This window comes from Pseudonaja textilis, chromosome Z (genome assembly GCF_049901715.1).
Source record: "Pseudonaja textilis isolate UNSWEBS1 chromosome Z, rPseTex1.2, whole genome shotgun sequence".
NCBI classification, from domain to species: domain Eukaryota; kingdom Metazoa; phylum Chordata; class Lepidosauria; order Squamata; family Elapidae; genus Pseudonaja; species Pseudonaja textilis.
Window position 1 is genome coordinate 27364162 of NC_142008.1, and position 18461 is coordinate 27382622.

General features: G+C 36.8%; 1 protein-coding gene across 1 annotated transcript in view; it reads left to right on the top strand.

The window, feature by feature from the left end:
* The window catches only part of KIAA1217 (KIAA1217 ortholog), a 221946-nt gene that overhangs the window by 137024 nt on the left and 66461 nt on the right, over positions 1–18461 (top strand). Inside the window, 1 exon segment of the mRNA XM_026706260.2 lies at positions 3570–3663. Coding sequence (XP_026562045.2) covers positions 3570–3663 — 94 coding nt within the window.

The window sequence follows — 18461 nt, forward strand, 5'->3', positions numbered from 1 at the left end:
AATAATTCCCTCAACACTGTTCAACTATTTACAAAGTGTACACTACTATTACTGTTAATCTTCTCATCACTCCTTATCACCCATCCCCTCCCACTTTAACTTTGTTGCTTGTATCCGTATGATTTATATTGACTGTTTCCTAGTATGACTTGATTGTTGATTGTACCCTATGACTATCATTAAGTGTTGTACGTTATGATTCTTGATTCTTAACAAATATACCTTTTCTTTATGTATACTGAGAGTATTTACACCAAGACAAATACTTAGTGTGTCCAATCACACTTGGCCAATAAAGTATTCTATTCTATTCTATTAATATGAAGGAGCAATCAAAACATGCCACCAAAATCCTTATAATAACAATGGTTTGCTATTTCATTGTTACTTCAGCCAGTCACTCTTTCAGAGCCCTAGGAAGGAGGCACGAGCAAACCATTTCTGAAAATCTTGCCAAGAAAATTTCAGAGACTATTCCAGTCAGTCTCCAGGTCCAAAAGTCATCCCCCATGTACACTTCCCACTCAAAAGACATTTCTGTAAAGCAGAGTCGACCAACCTTTCCAACTTTGTGGACTGGCAGAGGGGGAGAGAGGGGCAGTTGCTCGCAAGCATCCGGCAAGCATGCATACACAACTATATTTCTGCGAGTGACATGCAGGCACATCCACTTCTCATGCAAATGTAGTACATATGCATGTGCTCACCTGCTTGCTCATGCAAGTGGGGATGTGCATGCAACATGCTAGTCCACCACTCACACAGCCCAGTTGCCAAGAGCTCCCAGACCACTAGTGGGCCTCCTCCCAGGGATTGCTCTAAAGGACAGACTCTTCCTAGTGTTGCCATTTTTGTTATCCTTATGATAATGATGTTGCTGGTGGGTTTTATCCTTCCTTTCATTATTTGAATGGCTTGCTGTGAAACCTTGAAAAGGTTAGAAAATATGTGAAAAATCAGCCCTTTTATAAAAGCAAAAGGTTACAGGGGAAAATGTTCAATGTTAGGCCTTAGGCTTGGAAAAATAATTGTGTTGTGCACTACAAAGAGGATCTTAGACGTCTGTTGCTTAGACATCTGCATGTGTGGAAAAAAATGAACTGATACAGTCTGGAGATGTAGAACTGAATTTGTGATTTCAGATTACTGAGGGAAGAACACATTTTGAATGTTGTTATTCGTGTGGGTGTACATGTTTATGTGCCTACCTATTTAGCCCAGCACGTAGAATCCAGAAGTGCTATCCAAACAGGAGTGGCATGCCAGAAATGCCAGCCAGTGTGTTGACAATTCTGAACTCGGCAAAAAGCAACTTCTTATGTTCCTAAGACATGAACACAGTCCTCAGGTAGAAACTTAACACTAAAGAGAAGATGGTAGCAGTAATGTTGCCTCTTCGTTCTATTACATATTTGTTTTCATCCTTACTTTCTTGTGATTGAAAAGTTGTAATCTGCTGCCTTAGAAACAGCCTTGTTTATTTTGATCAACTTTAATGCTAAATACTAGATAGCAGGAAGGAGCCAGCTTAGTGTTTCTCAGTTTTGGTAACTTTAAGACATGTGGACTTCAGCTCCCAAATTCCCCAGCCAGCCAGATCACAATTAGGAACAGAATTTTGGTCACTAAGCATTGCAGTCATTAACTGAGTCACATAACTGGATGGGATTTTATAACCATTTTTACTGTGGTCATTGTGAATCACAAACAAGTTGTCCTTGACTTACGGTTACAATTAAGCCACAAATTTTTGTTGCTAAGTGAGTCATTTCTTGTGAATTTTGCCCCTTTTTACGATCTGTGGGGCAACAGTTGTTAAGTGAATCACTGCATTTATTAAGTTAATAACATGATTGTTAAGTGAATCTGGCTTGCCTGTTGACTTTGCTTGTCAGAAGGTCACAAAAGATCATCCCATGACCCCTGGAACACTTCAACTGTCATAAATATGAGTCAGTTGCCAAGCACCCAAATTTTCACATGAATATGGAGATACTGCAGTGGTGATAAGTGTGAAAAACCCAAATTTTCACATGAATATGGAGATACTGCAGTGGTGATAAGTGTGAAAAACGGTCATAAGTCACTTTTTTCAGTGCCATTGTAACTTTGGTCATTAAATGGACTGTTGTAAGGCAAGGACTACCTGTAGTTGGGCAAATCTGTCCTTCCCCTTTTACTTTGCCGATCAGAAGCTGCTTGAGAAGGTTGCAAATTGTGATCACATGACTGCAGGACACAAGAACTGTCATAAATGTGAGCCAGTTGCCAAGTTCCCAAATCACGATCACATAACCCCAGGAGTCCTAACTTTAAGGATGGATCATAAGTCACTTTTTTCAGCACCATCATAACTTTGAACCATGATCATAAATTGAGAATTACCTGTAGTGCTTTGTTGTCACATGTATTTATATATACACAGGTGGTGTCATGAAAATTGGGGGTGCGGGGGTTTCAGAATACCTTGCAATAAGCTTCTATTGCCCGTGGGTATATATTTTTCTTGTGGTTTCTGCTCAATGCTGACTTCATTATGTCTAAACATCCAATTAACCCTCCATTTCTTAACAGTGAACATTGCTTCGTCTTTTCAGCTCTCTGACTTCTCCTGACATACTGCTTGTATTTGATAGAAACAATGCAAGTTCTAACTAGTTACAGATTCAAAGCAATTACCAGCATCACTGTAACTTTACAAGAAACTAGACCTTTCCAAAAATCCTTCACCCTGTCTCTCTCTTTCCCCTCCTCCTTCGAAATGATAATCCCACTGATTAAGATCAGCCCACTAAACTTATAGCTGCACCTGGAGTAGAGGAATTCAGTGTAACATGCAGATTCTCTGAGGATGGTTAGTGATAAATGAAAGCATTCAGAAAGGACATAAATGTGTTTAGATTACATTCTTTGTAGCCCTTTATTGCAGAAGGAGAAAACAGCAGGATTTATTCCAGACCTCTAATCTGTAAACTCTAAGGTAGGTTTTGAACTTAATGGCAAGCCCATTGACTTTTTAATTTATGGAGTTATATATCAGTTTTGTGATCTTGAGAATCAATTTCAAAACAAACACTTTAATATAAAGCATGTTTTATAGGTATATGCAGTTTCAAGGTGTTCACGTTTATTCCGCTATAGATCTCATTTTATGCATTTGAAACAATTTGAGTTAAGCATTTTATACCTCTAAGGGATTTTTGACAAATATTGTTTTGATACTTTATTTTAATATGTATTCTTACTTCATATCAGAGGAATAAGGTACTGGGTAGTAAGGTACTGATAAAATCCAATAAAAATGTTTATGAAAGGTGTTGGATTTCATACTGTCTTTACTTTTCATCTAGCATCTTTAATGAAACTAAAAATGAGTTTATCTTAGAAGAATATTCCTGTCCAAGGGATGAATGAGCAATGTTTTTATCATTCATATCTTGCATTGCATGGCTTCTTTATTCACCAGTTGCTGGCATGTCACTACCTGGATTATTCAAATAAAGTAAATAGGCTGACATGAAATCCTTTCTTCCCTTATGTGTGCATGTGTATTTTATTTTTAATTCTAGGAATATTCAAGACAAATCTTTCCTTAAAGTTTACAACAAGGATCCTGCCCATGTCTTTAATCACATGTCTAGAGCGATCAATGGAGATGTAAGGGTAAGTGTGAGACCTTTGTTTATTCGGTGTGTTCTTTGCTTGTCTCTTTCTTATGAGAACCTGCTTCTGCGGGGCCATAAAAATGACACAAATGTGTGAAAATCACCTCCCTTTGTTTTTCCCCCTGAATTATTTTGCCAAATGTGTTAAAATAAGTCACATTAAAGAGACTGTTAAAAATCAGGTTAACCAAGTGACCAGTTAAACAATGGCTATAAAATTGATGGAATGCTGCGGATGGTTAAATTCAGCTTGACTGGTGAATTAAGAATTGTCCATTATGGGGTTCATCACCTTCTTTTTGTAGTATGTAAGTTCAGAAAACTTGCTTAAGTTCAACACACTTATCAATCAAATTTTCTGGCTTCACATACACTGAATCAAACTAATCACACACCCTGGATTGCTGCCCTATGCTGAATTATACATGATTGGATAGCTTGTCGTTCCGTGTTTTATATAATTATATTGTATTTATTTTAGAAATAACTGCTTTTAGGATTGACTGTCACTCTTAATCATAAACAGTAATCTTAAAGCTGTTTGAAAAAATACTTTTAGTGCTAACAGGAGTAGCCAAAAGTAATCCATGAACAGATTCATTAGTAAGAAATCAAACACTGAAAGGACATAAAAATCCTAACCGCTTAAATGGCTGCAGTAAGTCAACAAGTATTGTTCACCATCTTCCTACTGGTGGTAAATAACATACTATACTTTGGTTTGGGCATGTTTTGTTGTGTGAATCAAGGCAGTTGTGCTCAACCAAACCAGTTTACTAAAAGGTATGCACTAGTCATTAGCTGCAATTATATATCATGCCAATAATGTCTATGCTTGTTGGGTCTGATTATAACTTAGAGTAACCACTAGATGGTACCAAAGAGTTAATGTTTTCTGTTTCCCTTTACTGCCACCTAATGATCATATAGATTTTTATAAATAAACAGTAGTATTCCTAAACCTATTAATTCAGATTGCACCTTGATTAGGAAGAACCATCAAACCTGGCACCTTCTTCCATCATTTGGTTACTACTACCATTTTCAAACCAGGAATGCTGACCTATGTTCCTTCTTAATAAGTCCAAGTTAGAAACTTTGATTTGTTTTTGGCTACCATTTCTTATTCAAGAGAGATGTTGCAGAAATCCTGATTTCATGCCAAAGAAACTGATAGGTAAACTGTATTTCATTTAGCTACCCTTGGTGGTAAAAGTAACCAAGTGGGAATAATTGAACAGCATATTGAACAACCCATTTCTTGTTTATGAAAAATCGGAGTGCTTATTTATCAAGACTATAAATACCATGTTTCTCCAACAATATGCCCCCCCACAAATAGGAAGACTTAGCATGTTTTCTAGGCATAGAATGAAATTAAGGCCCTCCCCCCAAATTTAGGCCTAGTTTAAAACATGCGACATGGGGGGGGGAGGTGCCTCACCATTAGCCACTCCTAACACCATGATGGGGCATGGAGAGCTCCCTTACCCCTCCCCTACCCGGGTCAGCAGGCGGGTGGCAACAGCGTGGATGTCCAGCAGCATTTCAGCCGCTTCTCAGGCCTCTGTAGCTTCCATGATTCCCACCAGTGCTGGCACCTCTCTCGCCAGCACCGCCTCCAACAACAGCGTCTGAGTTGCTCCCTCTTTTCCCCTGTCCATGTAACAACAGGAAAAAAAAGATTTTGAGGTACCTGGGGGGAGGTACCCAGGGAGCCATGGAAGTGTTTTAGCCGCTTCTTGGATGGGGGAGCCATCTCCGTAACTTCCACGGTTACTGTAACTTCTGCCGCTGCTGCCACAGTTATCGGAAACGGCGCTGGCGAGAGAGGGACAGCTGCAGCTTAGCCTGGGTGCTTGGAATGCAGGAACGGGCTGTGCACTGGGACTTTTGCAAACTTGCAGAGCCTGAGGCTGGAGCACCAAGGGTAGCAGCAGCAGAGACGCTCGCTCGGCTCTTCTCACGCCCACCCAGCCACTCAGGATTAAACCAAAACGCAGTGCGCGGCGCTCCCAGGTGCCTCAAGATCTTTTTTTTTCCTGTTGTTACGGGGACAGGGGAAAAGCAGGAGCGATTCAGACACTGTTGTTGGAGACGGCGCTGTTGTGTGTGTGGGGGGGAGAAATTAATTCACCCCTGAAAAGACATCCTAGCCGTTTTTTCGGGGCTCAAAAAAAAAAATAAGGCCCGGTCTTATTTTGTTAGAAAAACAGTAGATTCATTGTATTTGAAGCTTAGATCCTTCCATAATACCCTGCCAAGATGTTGGGGCTGTGATAGATAGAATGGAATTGTATGACATTATTGTTTTTGTATTGGAATCTCACAATCTTTGGAATACAGGTAGCCCTCGACTTTGGTATCAGAATATCTATTGTGCCTGAATTCTGATCACATGACCATGGTGATTTTTTTTTAAACAATTGTTAAATGAATGGTTGTAAGTCAAGACTACCAGTAGCTCCTGGAGAAAAACCAGTGGAACTGAACTACACAGTAAGCATCCATAGAACTGTACTATAGCTCTCAGCACTGATAGTTAACCTCCACATTTTGTAAAGCCAAATGGAAATGTTCACTTTTTGCCACATTTGGGGAAATATGTAGCATCCATTTCTTAGCCCTTATTCCACTTAGCCTAATCCTACTTCCCATCATTTTTAAGTACATACAGGAGGACACATGGGCTTTTACTGGTGCTCCAGCAAATTTTCACAAACTTCTGTATCAGAATAGCTATTAAATAATAAACTTTCATACTGCTGAAAGTAGTTATTTTCCTAAAAACTCTTTTCCCCAGTGTATTTAGCCATGTAGAACAGAATGGAGGCATCGTTAATTATAGTATGGGATCTATTTATGACCATCTGCATCACCAAGGCTTTTCCAAACTAAAAATGATTCACTACTAGTACAAAAGGCTAGTTTAAAATTTGGCAAATGGGGGCTATCCAGGAGAAATAATCTCCACTTTTACTGCTTAGATCAAATATTTGTTTAAAAAAAAACATTTTCCCCTTCAAAATTTCAGTGCCCACTCTCTTGGAATAAAACACATTAATTCCACCAGGAAAGTATTGCCAGCAAGGGAACTGCCTGATTTTAGTAGGTTGTATAGGATTTTCAAACGGAAGTTAATCATTGGTGCAGAACTCCTGTGAAAATAGGAACTTGGAATTCTGCATTTTTTTGAGAATTTCTCAAGATCATGCTTTGCATAGAGAGTCCTAAGCATTGTTGCAATTATTAATGTAGCAAGAACTAGCATTTATAAATATAAAGATATAAAAGCGAAATACCACTAATGCATCATCACAAAATCTCCAGAACCGTAAAAGCCTACAAAGTTGAAATTTGGCACATATGTTTCTCTTGACTTCTAGGTGCTCACTAAGAAAGGTTCATCAGAGCATTAGTATTTCATATATTATTATTAACACACTCTGGTGTTAAGGAGTTCTACTCCCTCTTCCCACCTGAAAAGAAATCTGTTCCAATGAAAAACACAAGCAAAGCAGAGGAGTTTTAGTTTCACAGCAGCAAGCAGCTTTAGTACAAAATAGTTAATCTAAGCCATGCCCAGGCTCCTTGCTGTCTCCTTCTTGATCACACAGCAAATACTGCTTCACTTTCCACACAGCCCTCAACTCTCTCACACACTGACAGGATGCTAGCCAGATGAATACTGATGGATGCTGGTAGGCAGAGGCAGAATGTTTTTCTCCTTATTTTCCTCCCCAAAATCTAAGCCCAATCACATAGTTTTGTAGCGAAGCACAGGTATCCAGCTAGTATATTATAAACTCAACAATGTTGCTTCATGTGGACTGATTCTCTTTTCTTTTTGCCTGGATCACTGGTAGACCAGTGGAGGTATGTCATGATGCAGGTGGTGAGTTAAAATGATCACCTCTACCAAGAAATTAATTAATTTTCTAATCAGAAGTCATTTTGTTTTGGATGGGGATATTACTAGCTTTCACAACCAAGAAAAGAGTCACTACCGTAGCTGTTGGCAAGATGGCTAGATGTATTTTGTTCAGAATCTTCAGATAAGTGTTTCTAAGGAAGGAAATTATGGGAAAGGACTGATAAGGTATAAGGAAACACTTTTACAAGCACACATTCTATTTTTAGCCCTTGCAGAAGAAATTGAGGAAACTGGAGAGGAAGAAAGGTGCATAGAAAAGGCAACAGCCCTTTAGGGGAAGAGATAACTTCCTTTATCTAGCTGAATCCATGGTGGTTGGAATGGAAGAAACAGAAGAGTTTATTTCTATCTTTAGTATTGGACTCAAAAGAATACTTCTTACATCTTATAGATAAAACTCTCTTGCTAGAAAACTATTCCATCTTCTGTTGGTTACTTTAAAAAAAGAAAGATTAGTATGTGCCATCACAAAAAAACATTATGGAATAATGAACTAAATCAAAGGAAAAAAAAAGGCATGAGGCAAGAAAAAGCAAAGGAATAATCAGCCAATCTAGCTAAGCCCTTTAATATGCTGTGAATGAAGCTGAAGGTATCAACTTTGAGGTTTGGATAGCTTGTTTTACACAGTCCCATTTGGTTGTCTTTTTCTCTTGAATGGTAGGACAGCCAGCCAGGTGGTGATTCATTTCTATTGCTGTGATTTTTGGCACAACACATTGTAAGCAAGTGCTGAAAAAGCCTGTTTGGTGTCCCGTAGAACCCTTTGCTATAATTACAGTACTTTAATAGTTTGCATCCGGAAAGATGGCATATGTACTCACCCCTGAAGTGTTAATAATAGGTTATGTGGGGAAAATTTACCTTGGATTCAAAGAGATACCAAATGTTGGATCCAAGTCTTTCAATATATACTTACTCTCATTTTTTAGTTTACTATCTTGTTCAGAAAAAGCAGGTGGTCTTGAAAGTATTTTCTCTCTCTCTTTTCTATGTAACAATATGTTTGCCAGGTCCATTTTTTAAGCACGAAGTGTTTGCTTTCTGTTCATATTTTTAAAAAAATTTAAGATTCATTCTGGTTTTCCTGTAGTTTGCTCTGCATCTTCCTTTTTTTCCAGCAGTATAAATTAAATTAAATTATCAGTCATGAATCCTTTGTTGTGGTTACTTAACATATATGCATATAACAATTGCTAGGTATCTTACTACCTTGTCCTGCTGGTTTGGTAGTCAAATTCTGATCTTTCAATGGCATATTATTATTTGCCTTAGCTTTAGACCAGAGATTCTTATACTGTTTGACTCAATTACACCTTTTCCTGGTCTCAAATGATGTCATTAACCCCAGGGGGAAAAAACAGATTGTTATTGTGCATAAAGGTCTTAATAGGGGTACTTAAAAATATTTTGTCTAGTTCTGTTTTGTTTTTGTCAAAAAAAAATTTGAGGTTTGTATTTTGAATAAAATAAAAAAAAATGTTGACAAAATATAGTTTTAGCAGCAGCAATTCCAAAGTAGATTCTTAAACAACTGGTTATAAATAGCTCTATCACACATAGGTTATGCCTGTATCAACCCAGTTTAAGAACCAATGCTTTTGGTTCATTTGACACTATTGCAAGCTTTCAGTTATGCCATGCTATTGTTGAGAGAAGAAAAACTGTAGAAGTGAGTTTGGCAGCCTATAAATCTAGTAATCAACATCACCTATGAACGTTGATGCTAAAAGGGGGAGACATGATAGCAATCTTCCAATAAATGAAGAGATATTATACCAAAGAAGATGTGAATTCTTCATAGCACCCATGGATAGGACAAGAACCAGTGAGTGGAAGTTCTACAATGACAACTCCAAATTTGAAATAAGGAGGAATTTCCTGACTATGAGAGCTATTAAGTGGTAGAACTGCCTACCCCCAAAGTTGTGAGTGCTCCAACATGGAGGTTTTCAAAAGAGATTGGAAAGCCATTTGTCTGAAGTAGTGTTTCTCAACCTTTGCAACTTTAAGACCTATGACCTTCAATTCTCCACCTGAGTGCAGAATACAGAGAGTTGAAGTCTCACAGATGTTAAAGTTGGGAAAGTTGAGAAAGATTGTTTTGAGAATTCTTGTATTAGTAGAGACTGAACTGGATGACCATTACAATTTCTTCTAATTCTGTTTATCTCTTCTAATAAGGTTAAGCTAATATTTAACCTTTTTATCCTCCAACAACCCTCACATAAACATATATAGCGATTCTAACATGCACATGTTCCTCTTGTTGAAAGCCTTTCTATTAAAGAAGCATCTGTGTGACCTTTATTCTTATTATTTATGGAAACTTATTGAGTGATTTCGACCAGATGTTCTTTCTCAGTCCCATCTATCTCACAGGGTCTTGATAGTGAGAATTGCTTGAAGAGAATTCTCCATATAAAATTTCTTTATCTCTTAAAGAAGAGGCAAGAGTAAACTTTAATAACAAAGTGTTAAAGTTATATATGAATTAGAGTGCATGGTTCCACATCATGTCTTAATGTGATATGTAGATCAAAAAATTTTGAGGAAGAAGAGGAAAAAAAGCTGCCTATACAAAAGAATCCAAACCCACAGTTCCTAGAAAACAAAGTTCCTAATAAAAGATGATGACACCCAAATTGCTATTCAAAATCTATGAATGAGACAGGACAGTGGCTTAGTAGCAGATACTCTATATAATGGGTATTAAATGGACTTCCAGGTCTTCCTTGGCCCACAGGTAATTGCCATCTTTAGATATGGAGGTTTGCATGAGTCTTTTCCTAACTTCATTGGAGGAACTGAACTAGTTTTAGTGAAATACATATTTTTTTTCAATTGGGGAGGGTGTAACAATAGATGCTTTATGAGTATTTATGCTTTTCTGTCCTATTATCAGGGGTGGGATTCTACCAGTTCAACCTATTCACTAGAACCGGTTGTTAACATTCTAAGCAGTTCGGAGAACCAGTTGCTAGAAGAAATTACTGGGCTAATCCTGTAAGGAAAGCAGGAAGGAAACATTCTGGTGTTGCTTCCAGAAACTGCTTCTCTGTTAACCCTTATTACATTCTTGGCAGGACTAGTCTTCCTGACTCAGGAATTTCTCTGGAATTTTTTTCCCTCCTTTGCTGGTACTTTTCTTGTGTGGAGTGACCATTCAAAGTTACAATGGCACTGAAAAAAGTGACTTATGACTGTTTTTCACACTTGCGATTGTTGCAGCATCCCCACAGTCATGGAAGGCCGGGCAAGGAGAGGTGTGCCTCAATGTGAGTGATATTGAGTTGGCCACGGCCAGCCAGTAACATGACCACCAAGCCATGCCCACCACCTAAGCCACACCCACAAAACCAGTTGTTAAAAAATTGAATCCCACCCCTGCCTATTATCATAGATTTTCTTTGGATCTCTGTATTGTAATGGGGGAAGCAGGTTGCTCATATAAAGTATATGTGAGGAGGAGACAGTTGAACTGCTCATGGTGGTAACTGTATTTCAGATGATCTTGCATCTTTTCATCAGCTTCTCACTAACTTCTTCCATAGCTCTTTGCCCTTCCACAGATTTAGATCTATGTAATAGATAGCGTGGAAAAATACTTAGTTCTTCCTTACTTCCGTTGCTCACATATCAGATCTTCTATGGATTTGGGCCATTGGGTAAGATTTTGAGTTCCCGCAATCAAATAGTGTCTACATTCTAATAGATAGGATGAAATGATACACTTTTTATGCATTACTTCTGGAATGATATACTGACCATTATCCTGATGATGATCAGGATGCTATTGAAGACCTAGTTATTCTCCCCAATTTGGGGGCAGGTTGATGATTGAACTCCTGTCGGAAAGATTATTTGATCAATTGTTTGTTTGTCTCCAGATTGCTTATGAATTCTTTCTCTTTTAAAAAAATCTTATTTAAGACATTTTATACAGTTGCATATCTTAAAACCAATTTCTGGGCATCTGACAGCAGTAAAAAAAAATACTTGCAGCTAAAATAACTCCCTGCCCCCAAAACGAAAAACTGACATCACAACCAGAAATCCCTAATGCAACACATTATGTTCTCTTCCTACGGTCTCACCCTATCCTGGCACCTGTGAGACTAGAGAGATCTTGAATGATCTCCTGAAGGTTAAAAAGATGGAAGCCTGTTGGATCTCAGGCACAATAGTAATAGTAGTTTTTCTGTTGCAGCTCTACTCTGTTGGACCAGGGCTGCAACAGAAAAAAAACACATTTTCAAGGATCCACCAGGAGGCAGTGTTTTGAGGAAAAGGAACGTGAATGTGCATTTCTTGTCTACTCTGTTGGGCCAGGCAGGGAAAAGTCTCTTCAGGGAGAGGTTTTCCCAAAGATAATCTAGCCCTCAGCCAGGTAGGACCTTGAATTACATTTGGAAAGAAATTGGGAGCAGTGCAACTCGTGCAGAAGCAATATAACGTGGGCAAAACTAGGAGCACCCAACACTCTGTGTGCCACTGTATTCTGAACCAAGCTTTCAAGCATCTTCAAAGGGAACTCATTTAGAGCTCATTACAATGATCCAAATTGTATCATAATGTTTTGATTATTCTGGGATTGTTAAGTCAGGTGGTCCCTGCATTGATTGATTAATAAAGCCTTGTTCCCTTAATGGACTTAGGGTCCAGACAGATTTGAAACAAGATTTTGAACTTAATCATGAGAATCCTTCCCATGGGAAAATGCTGTTGTTTTGAATTCTTAAGAGAAAACATGATTGGATAAGAATTTGAATATTGGACACTAGAGGGAACCAGAAGGAAATAATTTAAATGTGACATCTCTTAAATTTCACCCTATTCCAAGGCAGAAAACTTTATTTTAACACTTTGATGCAGTTGATATCATCTACAGAGAGATGTTGGTTAAACTGCAGCCTGATACCTTCACAGAAAGGCATGAAGGAAGTAAATAAGAACCAAAAGGGCAAGATGGAAAACTTGTTGTTGCTGTTGTTGTTAGGAGGAGGAAATCAATATAACCAGACAAATCCCTTGGATCAAGCTAGAGAGTTTTTCATAGTCTAGGATGGATCATAGCCACAACAAATGGAAGAACTATGATGCCAGTGACTTTAGAATTCCAATATGGAAGCTATATTTGGCAGGCAGAGCAGATATTTAAATAGTTAGAATAATGAAGTCTGGTAAGACTGTGGTTTGTTAAAATGCACTTAAAAGGTCCCATATGTGCTTTGCATATCCTCCTACTAATAAAAGTTGGTTTACTTTAGGGGAAGATAATTAACACATGTTGCTTGCTATAAACTGGCTAAAGGAATTAAGCTCATCTTTCCCACTCTGTTGTCTGCTTTTGTGTGTGGGTTTATGTTTTGTTACTGAGAGGTTATGACAACATTGGCCTTACTGTATTTATAAACATCACATGTTTCTCTGCAATGGTTTACGGTGTCTGCCAAGCCGAACATATGGAAGAAACATTTTTTGTTAGTCCAGCATTGGTTTTGGTTATACGTATTTCCGGAACACAGAAAGGAAAAATACCTTCTAACTTTGTGCAGCGATAGCAAAAGTCTCTCAGTCATTCAGAGGAAGTTGCTCCCTTAACAGATTTTGTTATTTTTTTGGCTAAAACTCTTCTGCTAGCAGGACAACTGTAGTTCAGGTTTTGGCAGATATGAAGAACATAATTTAGATGCAAGACCATAAAAGGAGCAGACTAGAAGATGTAAGGTAAGAAGCTTCAGCAATTGACAGACTAAAATTTGCAGAGTAAATGATTTATCGATAAAAAATAGATTTGAAAATGCAATGGATGTAACTTTGGGGAAAGCAAAACATTAATTTTATTTAGAGGTATTGAAGGTGGAAGGTGAAATACTGAAGGTGAAATATAAGAGGTGAAATATTGTTTCTCAGATTCAGCAACTGTCAGAATATATAATCTGTTCTCATTCTCCGAAGTTATAAAATTCAAAAAATTCTGGTGTTCTCAAAAGTAACTATTTGAAACAAAACAGTAATCTTAAATTAGTAAAATGAAGAAGCATTGAACTTTTTGGAGTATAATCTACAGATTTCTCAGTGGTGTCTTTTTAAATAATTTATTAATCTTATCAGGATATAAATGCAAAAGAAAATAAAAATAGTGGGAAAGCGGGGGAAGGAAAAGAAAGAAGGTCGGAGAAAGGGGAAAAAGAAAGAGAACATTGACTGTGGACTCTTTTTAGGGAAGTAGAATAAAATTGTAACATTTCAGCCTCAACTTTTTACATTTATATACTTACTAGGTATGAGCCTTTTCTATAACAAGAAACTTATCTAAACAGCAAAACACAGAGTCAAAGTTTCATTTTCTTAATGGTGTCTTTTTAATGGATGAAGAAACAATAAAAAAGGAGAAATTCTATTTTGCTTTAGTGTTTTATTTCACACATTGCTATGCTGCTCTTAATAAATTTTATGGAATAGGTGAAAACAAAATGAGAAATTTAAGTTGACTACAATATCAGTGTGGAAAGAAACATAAATTCTGCTTATGTTGGGCTTTTGAATTTGACTAATAACTCCTTTAATATCCACAGCTATAATAAAGAGTCAAAATCTTTTTCAGGTAGTTGTTACTATTGCATATGCACTCCTAAATTTAAAAAGGCAAAATTTTAAAAGAGAAAAAGATTCTCTATACATCCTGTGCAAATATAGAGATTTTTTTACTTTCTTAATGTTGGCATTTATTTTATTTTATTTTTTAATTTTGGAATCAGCAGGTGCCATCTGGTGGTTTGGTGGGTGTCATTGCATCTATGAATGATATATCTATCTATCTATCTATCTATCTATCTATCTATCTATCTATCTATCTATCTATCATCTATCTATCTATCTATCTATCTATCTATCTATCTATCTATCTATCTATCTATCAGTGGGATGTGAAAATGACAGTGGGTAATGGTTCAGTTGTTTTCTTAATAATTATGCCATCAGCATAGAAATAATTATTCTTTTAACGATTTATTCTGTAAGATAAGTTTAGGTTCTGTATTTAAATATCTTCCCAAATCCTTCTTTAACAATGAAACCTATTTCTCTCTCCTCAAGATGTAGTCCTACAGCTTTGGATTAGAAGCTCTCATACTGACTTAACTAAGTGGAATATTATGTTGACAGTATCGTAGTCCACACACAGAATCCCTATTCCATAAAAGCAGGTACATATAGAAATGCTGCAGCTATTCAGCTATGGGAGGAATAGATTAATTACATGTCCCCCAAATTGCCTTTTCTTTATAGTTGTTTGATATATTTGAGATAGGGTCTAGCAATAAAAAATATTTCCCAACAGAGGACCCATTTTTTTAGTTAAGGCCTGCTTATAAATACAGAACTGTTTTAGATGCACGTCCATGGAATAAAATAAAGATTTGTGTCATTCATTTCAGATGAAGGTTCATTGTACTTTTTGTGGATATTATTTCTAATTAGAGAAAGATATTATTTCTAATTAGATGAATTAGCTTTATCATATTATATATTCATGCAAATCCATATTCAGGGATCATGAGTTCAAGGCCTTGATTTCCTATGTTCACAACTTACCATGATTTCGTGTTCCATATGCGTGGAGTCACTGTGAAATAAATAATCTTGATTGTCTCCAGATTAGAAATGTGTTTGATTTTTTGGTTAAATTTTGAAAATAATCTAGATTCTAGGCTTTGGTACCTATTGGGTAATCGTGATAATTCTGGAATAAAAGTAGAGCAAATACAAGAGGAAAGAACAGGTAGGCCAGAGAGAGCAACTCAAAGATCAAATCATGATTTGGTTTTAAAATCTCAAGTAGAAAATGGAAATCCCAATCAAAGTCTTAAAATATTCATCTGCTACCAACTAGGAAGTTAGAATTATTTACTTTAACTGTAACTCTGCTTGCTTGCTTGCTTTACCTGTTCTCTGATTTTCTTTTTTCTTTGGGTCTCCTAACTGGAGCTATTAGTAGTTAGTAGAACCTCAGTTTTTTGTCATTCAAACCATGTGTTTTGTAGATGAGTTGCCTTTTTCAAAGGAGAGTTTCTAATCAAAGATGTAAAGATATAAATAATACTAATCTCCACCTGTAGTTGTTTTCTCAGTCTGTAGTCATTTACAAACATTGTGCTGACTGTAAGCCATGGTTTATAGCCAGAGTGATGGAATTCATGCCTCATGCTAAGCTTTGAACTATATTAATCCCCATTGGCTTACAAATCACCATGGCTCAATACATTGTCAGAATTGAAGAGTGCAGAATAGAAGAATCATGTCTTTCCCAAGGGTGTATAAGAAGTCCTCAATTTACAACCAAAATTCAGACCATAATTTCTATTGCTAAGCAAGGAGATTGTTACATGACTCCCAGCACATCATCTAATTATTAAGTGAATCACACGATCATTAAAAAAAATTGGCTTCCCCCATGAACTTTGCTTGTCAAAAACTGTCTGGGAAGATCACAAATGGTGACCTGACCTCAGGATGCTTCAGCTACATAAATAAATGGTTTCCAAGTGCCTGAATTTTGATTGTGTGACTTTAAGGATGCCTCAACAATCGTAAGTGCAAGAACCAACTGTAAATCACTTTTTCCAGTACTATTGTAATTTCAAACAGTTGCTAAGTGAATGGTTAGAACTTGAGGACTATCTGTATGTCTCTCATAGGTAAACCATTGGTAGTCCTGGACTACTTATTTTCTTTTAGTGAAGTGAAGAATGTGGGGGAGGGGAGAATGGGAATGAACATCAGGATTCTTATTTTAATTATAAAATTTGGCTGTGGCTATACAAAAGGTAAAAAAAAGTTGGGTGCAAGTTTTCATTTTTCTATTTGTTTCATAGTAACCTTTTCCATATTTGTATAATAGAAAATGTTTGATAATGCCATTCCATACTGAAAAGCTTGTGTTGCTCCTTGTTCTTGTTTTAATAAACTGCAAGCTGCTTTATAGCTTGATTTGGCTTTGGCAAAGTATGGAGCCAAATATGCGAGAACAACTAACTCACCCCCATCCCAAATGCTGAGTTAGTACATTGGAGTGCCAGACAAGCATGGATTTATTTTGATTTGCAAGATCAGTTACTAATGTGATTTTCTTTCCCTCTTATTTCTTTTTCTAAAAAAAGAAATCAGAAGTCTGATGTGCTGTCTCTGTGGGGCTGAAAAAAAGTTAATATTTTTCATAACTGCATATTTTGGAAGAAGTTCCTCTGAGATCTTTAGCCAAGAGGATGGAGGGCTATGTTACGATTTTATAAAATCATGGGACTTATAGGTTGAAGATCATCAGCTCTCCAACAGTTTGTTTCAGGCAATGATGAAAAAACTGCAGGAATAAAAAACAGCTTTTTTATGAAGGAACTCTTTGATCAGAGTTCATAAGTTGGGTGGGAAAATGTACTAATAAAAGAAAGAACTTTTGTTATATAGTCATTCAATTTATTTTCTACCCCATTCCTCTTCTCAGTTAGATTTCAAAGCATCTAATCCTAGTCTTTCTAAAAATACTTCATCCAACACTTACTAACTTACCCCTACCCTTCTTAACATCATCAAATTTTGTGTGTTTTAATACAAGTTTCTCATGCTAATATTCACATATGCAGATTATAGCATCTAGTAATCCTAGATACTTATGTCTCTTTTTTAGACACAAGCTAAATTGTTTATTGAGTTTTGCTTGTAAGCAGGGAACCCACATAACATCAACCTGCATATGGAAATCTGCCCAAGACATATCTTTTTAAGAAAATCCTTTTGCTTGTTGGATATATTGAAGTGAGTGCTTTGGGGTATCACTCCCACACTACAAAACACATTCCTTTAGAAATTGCTCTTGAACCCATTCTCTCTTTTTAGAAAGACATGCCCCTGGAAAATCTCTTTAAACAGAGAAAACTAAGGGAAACTATTATTCTGATTATTGAAACAAATAGACATTTGCCACATAACTACTATTAAGAAATTTTGACAAAGTACCAAGATTTTTTCATGAGAAGATCAGATTTGTTACTCTTAAAATATAGGGTAGCTGGACATAAATACAGTGATATCTGAGAAGGAAACAGTGCTGCCCGTGCCAATGTGGTAGTAGATACATACAGTAACCACCACGTTTCTTCCTATTTGAGATTTTCATTTTAAAAAATGCTGATGATATTAAAAGGAAGGTGTCATACTGTGATGTAGCAGCAGTAACTCTTTCCCAATAATGCCTTTGATTGCCAACTACATCCAATCAGTTTTCATAGAAAATAAAAATGAATGGTTGATTAAAGAACGGCATTTTGTTTGGAATGATATCTACCTGTCCAGAAAAAGACAATGATAAGCAAGCTAGTCAGAAGTATTATGAAGTAGGGGGAGCAAGAGAAAGCAGTCACTACATTGGTTATGCCTCCCAGGGCTATTACTTTGTGAATTGGGAGGGGGGAGGCAAAGTCCCCTAGTAGCCATTCTTTAAAAACACCCTCAAGGTATTATCAGATTTTCAAATGTGCCTGCTAGACTAAAGGTGTTCGGGAATCCAGTACTGCAATTTTTAAAAGTTGAAAAGAAGAAGAAATTGAGACGGTAGAATCATCTAGACGGTAGTTTAAGAAGTACTACTTCTTAAACTAATGAAGTTAAAAATTCGGTTAACATTCCATTTTGTAAAAAAAAAAAATCTACCAAAAAGAGTCACAAAAATGGGTCATTTGTTGGCATCTGAATGGGAAAACTCAAACTCCCACTTTATATATTGTTCTGGAGACCTGCCTGCACGAAAGGTGAAATAGATGGAAAATTCTTCTGTGCAGACCTTGTTTTACAATTTTTTTCTG